The 16,877-nt window shown below is 34.8% G+C and overlaps 1 protein-coding gene and 1 pseudogene across 8 annotated transcripts; one reads left to right on the top strand and one right to left on the bottom strand.

Moving 5' to 3' along the window:
- Positions 1-871: 871 nt before the first annotated feature.
- LOC101260372 (protein kinase and PP2C-like domain-containing protein) lies at positions 872-16,221 on the top strand. 8 transcript variants are annotated; one of them, XM_069297731.1, is made up of 14 exons: positions 956-1,147; positions 1,229-1,346; positions 1,751-2,278; positions 2,497-2,663; positions 3,731-3,798; positions 3,919-4,142; positions 6,988-7,039; positions 9,139-9,670; positions 9,773-9,842; positions 9,941-10,160; positions 10,242-10,346; positions 14,254-14,343; positions 14,499-14,594; positions 15,835-16,221. In XM_069297731.1, the coding sequence occupies exons 4-14, from the start codon at positions 2,558-2,560 to the stop codon at positions 16,027-16,029; spliced, it is 1,758 nt and encodes a 585-aa protein (XP_069153832.1). In that variant the 5' UTR covers positions 956-1,147; positions 1,229-1,346; positions 1,751-2,278; positions 2,497-2,557; the 3' UTR covers positions 16,030-16,221.
- Positions 10,814-13,052, bottom strand: LOC138339538 (uncharacterized; annotated as a pseudogene).
- Positions 16,222-16,877: the final 656 nt, after the last annotated feature.

The raw sequence follows: 16,877 nt of genomic DNA, 5'->3' as shown, positions 1-16,877 counted from the left end.
ACCAACGGACAACTCTTTCCAAATAATAAAGAGATAAGCATCAAAAACATACCTAAATTATCTCATTTTTTTTATTTCATACCTAAACTATTGAGAGTGTGAGTTTCATACCTAAACTATTACTTTTTAGTTTGAGAAACACACCTCTCTCTTTTATACCACTTCATCCCCCCCCCCCACACACACACAAATACTAATTTAGATATTATTTTAATTTTGAAAAAATAATTCTACGCACCTCACCTAATCTTTCGCTTGCAATTTTTTTCTCATTTTGTGTTACATATATACATATTGAAAATATATTTTACTTGCCGTCGCGAGATGTTTTTATTTTTTATTTATTTATGTTATATTCGTACACTAGTATAAATTTTTTTATCCAAAAAATATATGTACGTACATATCTAACAAAAAATGAGAAAAATGTAAAAAAAAAAAATAGGAGTAGAGGGTAAAATATGATGCTGTAGAACTTTTAATTTTTAAAAATAAAATAATATTTCAATTTTTTTAAGTGGGGTGTTACGTGGAGGAGGTGATGGAGTGAGTTAATAATAATTCAAATTTTAATATTAAAAATTATTTTTTAATGATAGTAATACTTTAATATTTAATTAATATTAATAGTTTATTATTTAATTTTTATCAAGGTGAAATATTTTACTCATGTAGAATGTCATGTGTCAAGATTTTTTTCAAATAAAAGAGAGAGTCATTACGGTCATCACTGAGGTGTGTTTCTCAAACTAAAAAAAAAATTAATTTAGGCATGAAACAAAAAAAAAAAAGATAATTTAGGTGTATTTTTAATAATTTATCTCATTTTTCAAAAATATATTTTATCAAAATGAATTATGTGGCAAAAAATGTGTATGGTGGGCCAATGGTGGACGAAGTTGTTTTCCCACCTCGGAAAGGTCCTCCAATTGGGTCACCAGGTCCACATTCAAGTGAAGAATCTGATCACTTGTTCAGCTACCCATTTCTTACACAATTTCACGAGGAAGAGAAGGCAGTGAATTGTTGAACATGGGCCTGGAAATCTTGGAACCTAACACCTGCATTCGTGGGTGTTGTACCAGCCGAAGAATCCCCATTCATCTCCCTCCTCCTTCTTATTCTCTCTCTCACCCTATTGCTCGAGGTCTTATTTATTTTACACTTCAAAATCTTTACAGACATGCAGCTATGTACCAATTTTTTACTAATCTTTATTTGGTTGCAGGGGCTGAAAGTGTGGTGTATGAAGCCATTCTTGATGGTAAAAAAGTTGCTGTTAAAAAACCCATCTTGTCCACATCTGAAGATATTGATAAATTCCATAAAGAACTGCAATTATTGTGGTGAATTTCCTTCCTTACTTTGTTTGATTAATGAAAATGTGTTTTCTATATAGCAAAGTAGATATCATGGAACAGCAAAGTAAGTAGTTCTTACTTTGTCCTTACCTATGAGCAAATTGTTTGTGAATTGGGGTTTTGATTTAGGTTTGCTAAATTGCTTTTACTGAATTTACCTCATAAACCAACAATTTTAAAAAAAATAATGAAGTTTTGAGTGTCCCTAAAGTGAAATGTAGTTACTCAAACAATTGCTTTTTTTATAAGATAAAAGTTTATAACCAAAATTGGTATTTATTGTACTTTTTTATTAGTTTTTGATTATGTAACTTCTAGTTAGAAGCTTAAGTATTCAATGTTACTGAGTTGAGACAAACAATTAGAACACTTTTTTTTTTGAAATACAGGAAGTAGCAAATTCTGTCACTTGGATAAGTAAAAGAACGATATCAAAACAAAGAATGGCCTGAAATGCCTCTCAACTATCCTCCGTCTACCTTTCGGCTCCAAATACCCTGACGTTAACCTTTTGGCCCCAAATAGTACCTCTTGGAACAAATTATTTCTTGTATGAATGCCACAAGTTTAAGAAAATTAAATTTAAAATGATTGAAAAGATCCCAAAAGAGAAAAGTGGAAGAGAGAGGAAATGAAGGGGGTGGGCTATGGAACTCAAAATCAGGTCAATCATATAAGTCCATATATTGATTAATTTCAAATTCTTTTAACGGAGAAGGACCTAATATACTCCTAAACTATGAGATTTGGTACAATATTTCCCTCCATCCACCTTAGGAGTGTGAACCATTAGACATAAGGATATTTTCTAGCCAAAAGATTGAGGTCAGGGGTATCATTGAGCCAAAATATTGATGTCTAGGGTATTTGGGGGGCGAAAAGGAGGACAGAGGATTGTCTTGTACTACTTCAAATAGGTGAGGTCATTTTTGGCTCTTCTCCGTATATTTCTGTATACAAAATTACAATTTCTAATTGACAAAACTAGAATATCTACCTTTTAAGCCATATGAGGATACTCCCTACTTCTTGTTGTTGTGTTTCCCTACAAGAATATCATCAGTTATTGTTATGTATTTGAGGTTAGTTAATATATTTATTTGTTAAGTTTTGTTAAAATGTCTTTTGGATATAGCACATTGGATCATTGGGGGATAGCAAAGCTAGTGGGGGCACACGCCAAGCCGCCAAATTACATGTTTTTCTTTGAATACTATGAGTCTGGAAATCTTGCCGGGAAATTACACGTGGATGAATGGAGTCCAAGTATCAGAGAGGCACTTGAAATTGCAGCTCATTTAGGTGTGTTATGCATGTGCATTTTTCAGCTGCTTGTCTTTTTCCACGTAAACATGGATAATACAAACTTCTTTTTTTTTTCGGTGTGTGAATTGTTCAACCTATCAAATATGGTTAATGATGTCATGTAATTCCAAAGAACTTATAACATTTTCCACGAAGGATCATGTAAGTGATCAATCTTGTGAAACTTGCATTGAGAATGCTATGCTATTGAGTGTGCTTAGGCCAATATTCATTAATGAGGCGAGTTAAGATCCATGAGATGGCAAATTCAATTCCTAGCCAAGGCAAAAAAGAACAGTTGGTGGTTTATTTCCATCTGTCTAAGATTTGGTGGATAGACATGTGCTTGTGGTAGGTAGCTGATGCCCCCATGGATTTAGTTGAGGTGCGCTTAAGCTGATGCAGACACCGTGGTTATTAAAAAATAAAAAGCAATTAAGCTTCTATTGGAAGACTACAATATCAGATTGTTATTGATAGTAGATAACACATATGGACTAAAAATAAAAAGGGAAAGAAAGGGCATTGGATGGCACTTGAATCACTACTAGACACCTGGACTGCTATGAGATTTTGTAGTTTAATATTTATATCAACTACTGAGAATTTATTTAGCCATGATGAAATATATAGAAAGAAAAATCATTGGTGGTGCGAGTGCAATAGAAAATTTGAAGGAGGTGAAGCGAATACCAGGATGTTTCAGGAAATGCCATCACATCTTGTTGAGTCCTAGTTACATTTACAGATGAAAGAGTAATCTTCTAGCTAAGATGTTTTTTCCTACTAAAGTTAAGTATATCCCACACTTTTCCTCCTTCCTCAAGTTTTCCCTAAAACTGGCTATCTTTCCAAATGGCTTTAAGCATACAAGATTTGCTTAAATGTTATTTCTTTCTCCTAACACTTTTGATATCAAAGCACATCAGCTACCCTACTTTTTTGGCTACATAGGAAATATATTGAATTGTTTAGCCTACTTTGTTTTCTCTCCTTTATTCCTCTGTTAATAAAAACAAAACAATTCAATGTTAGCAAATTTACAGTGCTCTCGCCTTTTACAGCAAAGGCCTTACAGTACCTACATAACCTTGGGATTGTGCACAGAGACGTGAAACCAGCAAACATTCTCGTAATGTCTTTGATCTCCCTGATTCTTTTTGCAGTATTTATGCATATCATTGTCCACTTTAAATGAGTCCCTCTCCCAATTATCTCTAGACTTCCATTAATTTTTTTCGCTATACTGCAGCTTGATAGACAGCTACAACCACATCTCGCGGACTTTGGTTTGGCCGAATACAAAAAAAATCTCAAACTAGTTTCCACTGAAAACTGGAAATCGACTGGCAAGCCTACTGGAGGTTTCCATAAAAGGAATATGGTTGGTACACTTATTTACATGGCACCAGAGGTGCTGACGAAAGAGGTCCACACTGAAAAGTCTGATGTATATAGCTTTGGAATAACAGTGAAGTAAGTATTGTAGTCACCAGCTGCATTGCATCACAATAATAAATGGAAGTGATTCTGCAAGTGCACATACCTGCTACTAACTTGTTATGCCTGATTTCAATGTATATATGTGCTGTTTGAATGTTGTTTTGCTTCTAAACAAGTTTCTTCCTACGTAGAATCATTGATTTGTTGTCATAATTCAGGCTGTGATTTCTCCATGCATATGGAGTGGTGAGAAGGCTGGAAGAACAAAGGGCTGAGTATTTCTATAAGAAGTTCAATGAATTGAATCCAAATAAATAATTTTTCTTTTGATGACAAGGGAAACCCGCAATCGCTACCCTTTGGGTGCGCACAGGGTAAATTCCCAGTTCCGATGCAATAGCTCGCAAACCACATAAAAGAGTTAACCTGCACTAGGCAAGCCTGGTGCGATGAGCTCGACCCACAAGGCACACCCTTTGCTTTCGCTGGCAAGGGGTTTCGAACTAAATCCAAATAAATAATTTAGCTGTATATAAACTCTAACCAGACCCCACTTGGTGGGATTTCACTGGGTATATTGTTATTGTTATATAAATTCTAGTGGAAAAGATCAGCATAAACATGATATATGCTCCATATAGGGTAAAAAAAATTTCATCCCTAACAAGTGAAAACTCATCCATTCACATTCCAAAACACGTTCTTGTCTACCTTAAACCGTCTCATATGTCATCTTACAAATACTGGAAACTAATAGACATTCACAGTCTAGAGATATCTTGTAAATTCATTAACCCTCAACCTTCATACAGAAAACTCCCACATGAACTGAATGTTCTCTATGTAATGATGTCTGGAATATAAACATGGATAAATACAACAAATTGAAGCTAAAAAAGCTCAAGAAAATTGTACCCAAGGGTGTAACCTAGTGGTCAACGAAGTAGGTTGAGCATCCCGAGGTCTCAGGTTCAAATCGCAACAGAGATAAAACACTACGGAGTAGTTTGATTTGAATACAAGTTATGATGAAATAAGTTATGCTGGGATTAGTTATGATGGATAAGTTATGTTGAGTTTAGTGTTTATTGAGTGTTTGGTTTGTTGTATTCAAAATAATATACGATGCATGAATTTTAAGAACAAGTTATTTGTTTTAAAAAATATCCTTCATGAATATGAAAAGTGGTGTATAAAAAAAGGTTCAAAGGGATATCTTCATCATTTACCTATTTTATCCTGGATAAGTTATGCTAGAATTACTATACTACCCCAGGGAGGGATAACTTATTACGGTACTAATTATTAATCCTGGAATAAGTTATCCCGGACATACCAATCAAACAACAAATTAAGTGGCACTATAATTTAATCCCCATGACTATTTGGTGTGTTATCCTTCACACCAAACAACCCTAGGTGATTATTTCCTCTATGTTCTAGCCTTGGTGGATAGAGTTACTTGGTGCATGTTGCTAGTGGGAGGTAGAAGTATCGGGGAAGTAGTCGAGGTGCACAAGCTGGCTGGAGACCACGGTTAACAAGACAAATAAAAAAACATGCTCCAGAAAATTTAAATGGAACGCCTTAGCGTTGACTTCGTCAAAGTTTCTTTAGTTGAAGAATCATTGATTCAGTGATGCTGCAAGGTAGATATTTCTCTTTTGATATATGTCACAAAGAGTGGTAAATGTATGGATAATAGCTCTGGTAATTTGATGCTCCTGCTTGCTTATCAAAGCTGAATTGATTACCTTGTCCACCATGTAGCTCTTCTAAACTTTGCAAATTATATGAACTTGTTGTCTTCCAAAAATAGTTGGCTACGTAACAAGCTGAAAATATTCAATGATGTTGATGCAGTGATTAATGCAGCTTCTGTAGCCGTCAGCTACTTTAAATCATTATCTTGATATCCTATCTCTGCATCCACATGGATCCGTCGAGATTCTTGTGTGTAGAAGCAAGTTAATCAGCTACTGTGTATTCTCTTTTCTTTTTTTTGACTGCACTAATTATTATCAGATAGAATATTGCTCACAGAAAGGCTTTCTGAGTTGTAAAAAGTGGTTTGGGCATTGTTTTCCCCAACTTGGAAAATGACTTCTTCAGACTTTTCATGCAAGATGTTTCATGGGTAACTACCAAGTCCTGTGTTTCAGTCTTAATTATCGAAACAAACATATTAGCTTTTCTAGGTGACATACCTCTTACCACCTTTACAATATTGTGATAAGAATTTAAGAACTCTGTATGGGCTACTCATGCAAGAAGAGGATTGTGTGACCTCTTAAGGCCTCAGAATTTATTTCAGGAAGTGTGGTTTTCAGAAACTTTTGTGTGTCCCATGATAATAATTTGAGACACATTGCTATTTGCAGAGACAACAACAACAAACCCAGTGTAATCCCACGGGTAGTCTGGGGAGAGTAGAGTGTATGAAGACCTTACCCCTACCTTGAGAAGGTAGAGAGACTGTTTCGTTAGACCTTCGGCTCGATGTTTGCAGCAGCATTGCTTCTGTTTTCTATTACTCATTAGATCCTTGGCTCGAAGTTCGCAGCAGCATTGCTTTTATTTTCTATTATTATCTTCTTTTTAATGGATCATGACAAAGACCAGGTTGTTCCCATAATGAGCTAGTTTTGTGTGACTGTATCCAATCTACTGGCATATCCGTTTTTCTTTTGTTAGTGATGCTATGTTGGAAAATACGTTGATGGCGCTGCTAGCAGTAGCAAGGATTAAACTGTCCTCAATTTGTAATTGATGCTAAAAGCCTAAAACATGCATGGACTAACTCTTTTTTTGAAACTTCTTTTGAAATGTATTTTTGTATTTCTACATTCTAAGAGCTTGTGGATTTATCATGTTGCAGTGAACTTCTTACTGGCATAGTTCCATACACTGATCTTCGTGCTGAGACACAGGTTGGTGTTTTTTCACTTCCTGTTCACTATTTGGAAATCAATTTTTTTGATGCATACAATTGTGGCAATTTATCATATAATGTTGTTTGATTGCTTACAAATCAGTGCTATTGATTCTTTCCTTCAGCGATTCTTGATAGAATGGTTTGATCCTATAGCTTACGTATGACGAAATCTACGACTAGATGCCTTACACTTGATCTGGCCATACTTTATCAAGATATTAGATTACCACCATTTAAATGCAATATACTGAGGTGGATAATCTATGTAAAGGAGATCCTGCCACTTTGCATAGAAATTACTTAACAATCTTTACATGTGCATTGTTCTCATATAACCGTCCTTCCAGGAGACCTCTGATAATTCAAATTACAATACTCCATTTACTATTGCAAGGAGCTTGGAGAAACTGAGTTAGCACAGTAAAATTGAATGAGATGTCAGTTTGTGTAATTATGAGATGAGTTAGTTAACAAGTCTCCTGTATCAACCTATCCTTCAGAGGCTCCTTCTCCAGGTACAAGTTAAACATTTGGGGTATCAGTAGGTGTGCAGTCTCTCATACCAGTTTCTTCCATTATATGTGACGCTATTTTCATTATGAAATGACAAAACCACTACAGAGTTGTGCCTTTTCGGTGCCTCAAAAATGTTTCAAGTTCCAAAAATCCTTAGTTTTATAATAACTGGAGATATTGTTTAACTGGGGTGATCTTTCCATGATCTTCTATTATGAAAATGTTATCAATATAAATGATCAAGAAAATGTGCTTGCCATGAAAAGAATGTATTTTAAATACTGAACGAGTTGCTTCACCTGAAAGTATGTTGAATTGCCTGACAACAGTGCTGAAATGGCGAAACCATCATTTTTTTTATGACAAGGGGAACCCGCAGCCGACAGGGTAAAACCTCTGCTCATATGCAATAGCTGGCAAGCCACATAGGAGAGGTAACCTACACTAGCCAAGCCCGGTGCGACGAGCTCGACCCAGAAGGCAAATCCCTTGCTTTCGCTGGTAAGGGGTTTCGAACCTGAGACCTCCATCATGAAAGTCCCAAGCCTAAACCACTGGGTCACCCCAAAGGGTACCATGATTTTTGTAAAACCATAAAGGGATGACACGTCAACACATTAATCTTGACTCCCTTTGAGCAATAAAACGCTGGTGGCTATTCAATATAAACTGTCAATATTGTCCCTTACATAGGTTCTACACAGGAATAGACAAACTGACTACGTTAGCCTAACATGTTCTTGATTTATGTACTAATATATGTTAAGTTTTATGAACACTCTGGGCTGTAGGACTCAAGTAATAGTAATGAGGGAAGAAGGTGAGTCTTACCTATTGCTTTAACTGCAATCGTTTATCCATTAGCTATTATAGCAGTGGAAAGGGTCAAAGAAGAAGAATGTAAGTATGCTTGTATGTGTCATAGCATCTACTATACTAGGAATGTAAATGAACCAATGAGATGATCCTATAGAAAAAGATATTTTCTTAAGAATAGGTTATATGTTTTAACTTCCATTTCCTCTTCATGAAGATGTTAAATGAATATTTATTGCTACAATAGACTAATTTTTTGAAGCCAATCAAACGCATGCTCATTTTAGTTGTGCATTTTCTAATCTTGTATATCTGATCATTATACTAGGGGGTGTTTGTATGGCTTTTTTAAGTGACTTATAAGTCAAAAGCTGAAAGTCATAAGTTGGAGAAGCCCAATTTTTGGCTTTTGGCTTATTTTTGTACTTTTTCAGCCTTAAGAAACTGCTTACCCAAACACTTCCAAAACTAAAAAAGAGCTTAAAAGCCAAAATCCGTTGAAAATAAGTAAATCAAACACTCACTAGATAGAACCAATTTTATGGTTATAAAGATTCATAGAATGCGGTTCTTCTTTTGAAATGACAGAGAACTTGCAGTTTTTCTCCTTCACATACAAGATGGGAGTTGGTTTTTAATTCAAGAAACTGTTTTTCGAATGCATCATCTTTTTTTTTTACATTTGGAAAGAGTTCACAAGCAGTTGATTTTGTCTGTCATATATCTTAGATGCTTTTTGGTTCCTATATCTACGTGTGGCAGGCCCATACGGTGCTTGAAATGAACTACACTGAGCAGCAACTTACTGCAGCCGTTGTATCTGAAGGCTTACGACCCGTTCTAGCTGACATTCAATCCAGCGCTCCAGCAAGTTTAGTCTCTTTGATAGAAAGATGTTGGGATAAAGATCCACAAAATAGGCCTTCTTTTGATGATATTGTCGTGGAACTTGATTTCATTCTGGAACATGATGTTGGAAGGGGCTGTATGGAGAAGGCCTCAGGGGAAGCTTTTATTTCTTCAAATGGCGTCTATGCTGCAAATTTCCAAACCTATCAGGAGAATATTAGCTGGTTCAGTCAAGGTAAAGACTTTATGAAAAGAGTTCCTACTGCCCTTGCTGCTAGCACATGGCTGGATTCTTCAGATGATCATATCTATAGTCCAGTTCTGTCTTGGGGTTCCTTTGCATCATGTGGGAGAAGGGAAACAATGGAAGATAGACACTTCCTTATGCCTCAGTTGTGTGATGAAAAGGATATTCACATCTTTGCAATCTTTGATGGTCATCGAGGTAGTATACCAGTCACTATGAAGCCATTTTATTTCTCGTAAGTGAAACTTATTATAAACATTTTTCACTCGAATATGGCCGTCTTAACTAGTGTGCCTACAGGTTCAGCAGCTGCTGAGTTTTCCTCTGGAGCTTTACCAGGATTTTTGCAGAATCTTGGTTCAGTTTGCAGGTTTTACATGCTTAACTTGTGATTTTTTTGTTTGTGAATGACCAAGAAGTTTTCAAAGAGTCAAGGCACTCAACTCTTGGATGTTTATGACTTTGCAGTCCCTCTGATGCGCTTTTTGAAGCATTCATAAAGACAGATGTTGCATTCAGGACACAACTTGATTCTTCTCGCAAACGCAAGGGAGCAGTTCAGAAAGATTGGCACCCTGGTTGTACTGCAATAGCTGCTCTTATCGTCAGAAACAAACTTATTGTTGCTAATGCTGGTGATTGCAGAACAATTCTGTGTCGATCTGGGATTCCATATGCTCTAAGTAGGGTAAGATGATTCATTTTCTTAGCTAGCTTTCTGATGAATTACAAGGCTATGCATTTTCACTGATATATGGTACTGTCATAGGATCATGTTGCAAGTTGTCTTGAGGAGCGGGAACGTATTATCCGTGCAGGTGGCCTTGTCAAATGGCAAGTGGATACATGGAGGGTGGGTGATGCGGCTCTCCAGGTTTGTCTTCGCAATTTCACATATTTTCATAGACACTGCTTAATGATTTGCATAGTATCTCTAGCACACTTTTTTCTTCCATTTCTACCAAATTCTTGCCAGTTTTCAGCTTCAGCTTGGATGTTCTTGTTTGTCCCTTCTATGTGTGTGTGTATTCTGGAGGTTTGCATTTATGCAAACTTCCCAGTTTGTTGCAGTAGTTCCCTTGTTATATCCTGTGTCTGTTAGATTCTCACTTGCCTCTGATCCCAGTTCCATTTGAAATATATACAATAAGCTATGTGATGTTATAAAAAGTAGCACTGGTGCATGTTCCAAATGTATATACACACAGTGGTGTAAGCAGGATCTTTTTGTAAGTGTTGACGATATTTAAAAATAAATAAATAATAAATAATCGATATAAAAATATTAAATTAATAAAAATTATTTAAAATGTACTAATAAAACATAAATCAAGTAAACTACTACAACTCTCCTCGACGAGCTTTCATATTTTGAAATGTGTTCATAATAGCCTCATCGGGGATAGTACTAAATATTTTTTTCTCTATATAAGGCACCAAACAACCACTCAAAAGCTCATCGTTCATTCGATTTCGTAAATCAGTCTTAATCAATTTCTTCGCCGAGAAAGCTCTTTTGACTCTAGCTGTAGCCACCAGCAAAAGTAAAGCAAATTTAACTAGTCAAAAAACACGAGGATAAGTTATGTGCTTCTTCGTCTCTACTAGTATCTTGGAAAGATTAGAAAGTCCGTTAAGACCGAAGAAATTTTTGTCAGGATCTCTAACATCGACAATGTAATTTTCAAGCTGAAAGCGAAGGTCAACTATAGAGTATTTATCAAAATCATCAGGGTATAACTCAGCCAATCTCAATATCTTTTCCATATCAAAGTTAGAAAAAGAATCAACTGGTTTCAAGCAAGAAATTAGCCAGAAGCAAATCAGTTGTCACCTCATCAAAGAGATTATTGAGTTCTTGACGTTGCCAATCAATAATCTTATAAAATACTTCTACTCGATAGTGATGTAAAATAGTATACTCAACAATTCTACGACGTGATCTTCCACGTATAACATAAAACTCTTCAAATTTAGGTATCAAAATATCATATTTGATACAAAACTTAGATACCTCTTTTATAAGTGAATCCCAACCTTCATCCCATAGTTGTTGCAGTCGATTCTTTGCCACTCCAGCGAGTGACATGGCATTTGCAATGTCTTTCTCTTTCTTTTGAAAAGCAGCATTTAGATCATTTGTAATTGTCAAAACAATGCACATGAAATGCAACATGAAGACAATATCAAATGTTAAACATGCTATAGGATATCCTTTTGCCCTACATTTCTCTTCAAAACGAGAATTAACAGCAATAGCATCAAGTACATTAGTGATAGGACCAAACATGAGGATAAAATTGATAAAAGATTTATAATGAGATCCCAATCTAGTATCACCTGCTCTAGCAAGACCTATTTCTTGGTTCAAGCCCTTACCAGTTTCAAGTTCATCTTTACGTAATGCCTTTTCAATTTCTTTTGCTTGAGCTTCGCGTAGTTCATGTCTACGCTTGAAAGAAGCTCCCATCATATTTAGTATATCAGAAACCAATAACAAAAGTTCTTGCACTTCATCACATCTTTTAGAAACTGCAACACGAGTTAATTGAAGTTGATGTGCAAAACAATGAATAATATGAGCACCTTTACTTTCTTGTTGCATCGATTTTTTTAGCCCATTTAAGTCCACGTATATAAGATTGACTTAAAGGATGTTGACCAAGTAAATCAATAATTCCATTCTTTATAGACAAAGCAGTAGTATCACGAATATGAACAATACCAAGAAATCGTTCCATCACACTTTCCCTTCTATCAACATATCGTAAGACAATAGCCATTTTCTCGTTACATGAAATATCATGAGATTCATCAACTAAGATGGAAAAGTGATCATCATTTAAATCCTCAATTATATCTTACATGCATTGATAATATCTTTTTGAATACATGGAGAAGTTGATTATTCTTTGGAGCTTTTTTAAATGCATTGTCAATATTATCACATAGCTTCGCATACCAAGTAAGGAGCTCAATATAATTACCTCTATTATAAGGGGATACATCTTCACGATGGCCTCGAAATGACAATCCTTGCTTCAAAAGATATCTTATCACATTAATTTCAGCTTCCAAACGAGTACGGTATTCTAACTTTTGCTGGTCAGATTGTTTAGCAAATGCACTTTGAATGGATTGTTTTTGTCTCAATAAATCTTCACAATTTCTCTTGATTGATTATGAACACTGTTTGGCTTACCAATATGCTCATCAAGGTTGCACTTCTTATTCCAACTTGTAAACCCTATGGTTGAAAATACATTGCCTCCTCCTTGATTAATTCTTTCATCTTGAAACAAATAACAATAGAAACAAAATGCAGCATCTTTTGTTACAGTATACTCCAACCAATCATACTCACGAAACTATTCAACACTTAACGATGTAAGTTACCATAAAAATTCGACTGAGGAAATTGATGAATTTTTGGTTGAAAAGGACCATTTTGAAGATACATTCTTCTTATTGCATCATGCTCATTCGGATGATATTTTCGAATTGTTAATCTTTCTCCAGGATCAAATTTTAAGGAATTTATATTGACTCTTTTCACTTTGTCGACCTTGTTCCAACTCATCACCGTTTTCTTCTTCTAATTTAAAAGAATTTTGAGGTGTTGAACTTGATTTTGAAAGATCGCGAGATACTTTAGAATGATCTCTCCATTGATTTGGTTTGAATTGCAAATTTAAATAATTTTGATAACTCTAAACAGTTTCAAGAAATTAAATTTATAAACATTGATATTTTAAGAAATTTCAATTAAAACTAAAAAGATGGGAGATAAAAGAAAAGAGAACTTAAAATTAAAGAAAAAACCACAGTAGCATCAAGCTATCAACGCAGACTGCAACAACACTTGAAGGTTTGTTTTCAACTTAGATTTTACTTTATCACTTGTTATTGTATCCAATTCTGATTTGAATAAGTAAATTTTTTTTTATAAGGTTATATGTAGTATTTTACCTCAACTGAGTTATTTTACCTAATTTGAGTAGGAAATGTTTTACTTTATGTCTTATTATTGTATCCAATTCTGATTTGAATAAGTAAAAAAAATTATAATAGGTTATATGTAGTATTTTAGTTCAATTGGGTTATTTTAGCCTAATTTGAGTAGGAATAGGGTTAAACTTTTCTCTGAAAGACGCTCAAAAATTGAAGCAAAAAACAAGCTTACTGGGATTCAAACCCGGGTGCGTTGAGAGACATGACTACTTCACTCAGTGTGAACCAAACGTGCCACGATACTTCCTTGTTTAAGGAGTGTCATATATAATATTTATACTTGTGTTTTTATTTTTTCAGATTTATGTATATATATAAATACTAAAAAATTTCATCGAAGCTGTGTCGGCTGACCCCCCTTGATATAAGGTGGGTCCGCCCATGTATACACATTATCCAATACTTTTAGCAAGGGAAAGTGTATATATATCACATTATCCAATCCTTAGTAAGGGAAAGTGGTGTCTGCATTATATTAATTCATTAGCAGTTATAAAAAGTTTAGATACCATGAAGCTCAATGATCAAGTTGTTATACAAGTTATAAATGTATAAATATCAAAATAAGTGGTCATTGTATGTACTTCCTTGACTCCTTCATGTATTGTATGGCGAATGATAAGTTAATGACTTGTGTTATACAAGTATGGAAAATATTTGACATTCCAAAATGATATGTGGGGGTGGTCGACACCTCTAGACTAGCAGCAAATAGCATTGGATTTGTATTTGGCAGAATACATTATTTTAACAGTTGGTTATTAAGGCAGGCCAGCGAAAGCAAGGGGTTTGCCTTCTGGGTCAAGCTCGTCGCACCAGGCTTGCCTGGTGCGGGTTACCTCTCCTATGTGGTTTGCGAGGTATTACGTAGGAGCGGGGATTTTACCCTGTGCGCACCCAAAGGGTAGCGGCTGTGGGTTTCCCTTTTCATCAAAAAAAAAATAAATTATAGGATCTTCCAAAATATAGATATTGTATTATCATTTAGTAATCTGATTGTATTTGCTTTCCCTAGGTCACAAGGTCTATTGGCGATGATGATCTGAAGCCAGCTGTAACTGCAGAACCTGAGATAACTTCGACTACTCTTTCTGCCGAGGATGAATACATTGTACGGATTACAACAACAAAATTTCATTCCGTGATATTTCAGTGTACTAATTGTTATCAAATCCTAGTAGTGAATATATGTTTATATGTGACCACATTTTACCCACTTCCAGACCAATAAGTTGATTCTCAGATCGGATTTACCTTCTTATCTCTGATTCTATTAAAACAAGTTATTTGCAAGCACATACTGCGTTGTTGCACAATCAGTCCCCACATAAGGGTCTGTTTTTCTACTTCCATTAAAGATAATGACAAATAACATACAGCTAAGGACATGGACTCCGTTCTGTTACTAATATAATTTGTTTGTTTGAGGCCCTATGTTTCCTTGACTGTTGTTGCTTCCTCTTTGCATCCACTCTTATTACTTTGACTTTGAAATGTATGGGTACTTCTGTTTTTGTTTTCTTCCCTTTCTCCTCTGTTTTTAATAGTGGATTGGATATTAATTTAACTGGTAGCGTGAATATTTTGGGTGGGGAAAAGAAGTAGAGTAGGGATGTGAAAGTCTAATGCTGATATTGGAATTTGTAAACTGCATTAGATTTTTGAAGGGCTCTCACAAGGTCATTTCAAGGCATTCATAGTAAGGCATGCATAGTTGTTATTAGTTAAGAAAGTCCAAAAGCCAAACCTTTGAATTCTTGTTCCAATTTAGAGTTACCTAATCGTATGAGTTCATTGTGCTCGTCTTTGGGCATTACCATCCAGTTAAATTGAAGTTGCATATCATTAAAACATTTTACCCTTAAGTATCTTTGGTATGTGGAATTTGCCACCAATTAAGCCAAAAGGTTTTTGGTCAAGTGTTTTCTAGCTTTCTAGTTTTCTATCTCCAGATAACTTAATAGATCATTTATCAGCCAGTTGTGGATGCAGTGATTCTGAAGGAGCAAAATAGGAGATTAGGGTCCCTGGTGAGAGATATGTAACTGCAGCCCCTTGTGTATAGAAAGAGCGCACTATTATCTCGTGAATCCCCTTTGTTTTTTCTTTATTTTCCTCTTCTCGTGGTTTCTGTGTATATTAGGACATTCTCATCGCTATTTTGCTTCTAATCTTGACTTAATAATGTGTCTGTACCAATGTTATTATCAACAACTGTCAATTAATTGCTCCAGTAGTTGACAATATGTATATAGTGATACAAGTTATGATATTACAGTTCTGATGCTTGTTTTGTTTGAATTTAAAATGATGGTATGTATATAGTGATGCATGTTTATTTGCTTTATCAGGTAATGGCAAGTGATGGGCTTTGGGATGTTGTTAGTGAGAAAGATGTAGTGAACATAATCAGAGACACAGTGAAAGAAGCAGGAATGTGTTCAAAGAGGTTAGCGACAGAAGCTGCGGAAAGAGGGAGCAAAGACAACATAACTGTTATTGTTATTTTCTTGCGTCCAGTTTCCACAGCCGAGAGAATCTATTAGCTACCTCTGCTTACTTGCTGCTATCATCATTCTTTGTAAATCAATTCGTCACTAACTTATTTGGATCAGTTGAGTATCTGTGCTTTCAACTTCTCTTTTTGGAAAAATCTTAAAATACACATAAGTAGTTGATTAATTACCTTATCCAACGTTTTTTTTTCCATAATCTAATTTACGTACCGGCTTTTTTTACTTTTGTTCTTTCTTTCTATATCAATAATTTTTCTTTTGATATAGTACAATTTTTGTTTCCAATATTAACTATCAAAAACAATTTTTTCTAGCATATAGTATGTCAGTTGAAGTCTATATATATATATATATACACACACACTTTAAAAGTATGAACTCTCTAATTTGAATGTTAAATTACTATAATATCCCCAACTTAAACGCCCCTTTTAGTAAATATGTTGTATTTTTATATTATATTTATTTATTTGTTCTATATCATATTAAAAGCCGACACCTTTTAATATTAACGGGTAGTGACTTTTCTAAAGGGTTGTAGCTTTTTGATAGAGTTATGACTTTTACGACGAGTTATTACATTTTTGATGAGTTATGACTTTTTTGAAGAATTGTGATCTATCTGATAAGGCATAATAACCACTTTTTCGTACTATCCTTTGTTGTCTATAAATATGAAGCTTTTTCTCACTTTGAATTTTGTACGTTTTCTAGTTTTAGTCTTTACACAAGAAAGATTGTAATAGTAGCTCAATTATGCAATTACAACATTTTATGCGGCAAAATTAAATAGTTGAACAAAAATTGATGCAACAAGGAGATGAAATAGTTCAACTTCTAACAAGAAGACTATCTAGATAATTAATATGTACTCATTT

Source organism: Solanum lycopersicum, chromosome 1 (genome assembly GCF_036512215.1).
Source record: "Solanum lycopersicum chromosome 1, SLM_r2.1".
Classification (NCBI taxonomy): domain Eukaryota; kingdom Viridiplantae; phylum Streptophyta; class Magnoliopsida; order Solanales; family Solanaceae; genus Solanum; species Solanum lycopersicum.
The sequence above is the reverse complement of the archived record's forward strand: the minus strand, read 5'-3'. Positions and strand labels throughout refer to the sequence as shown.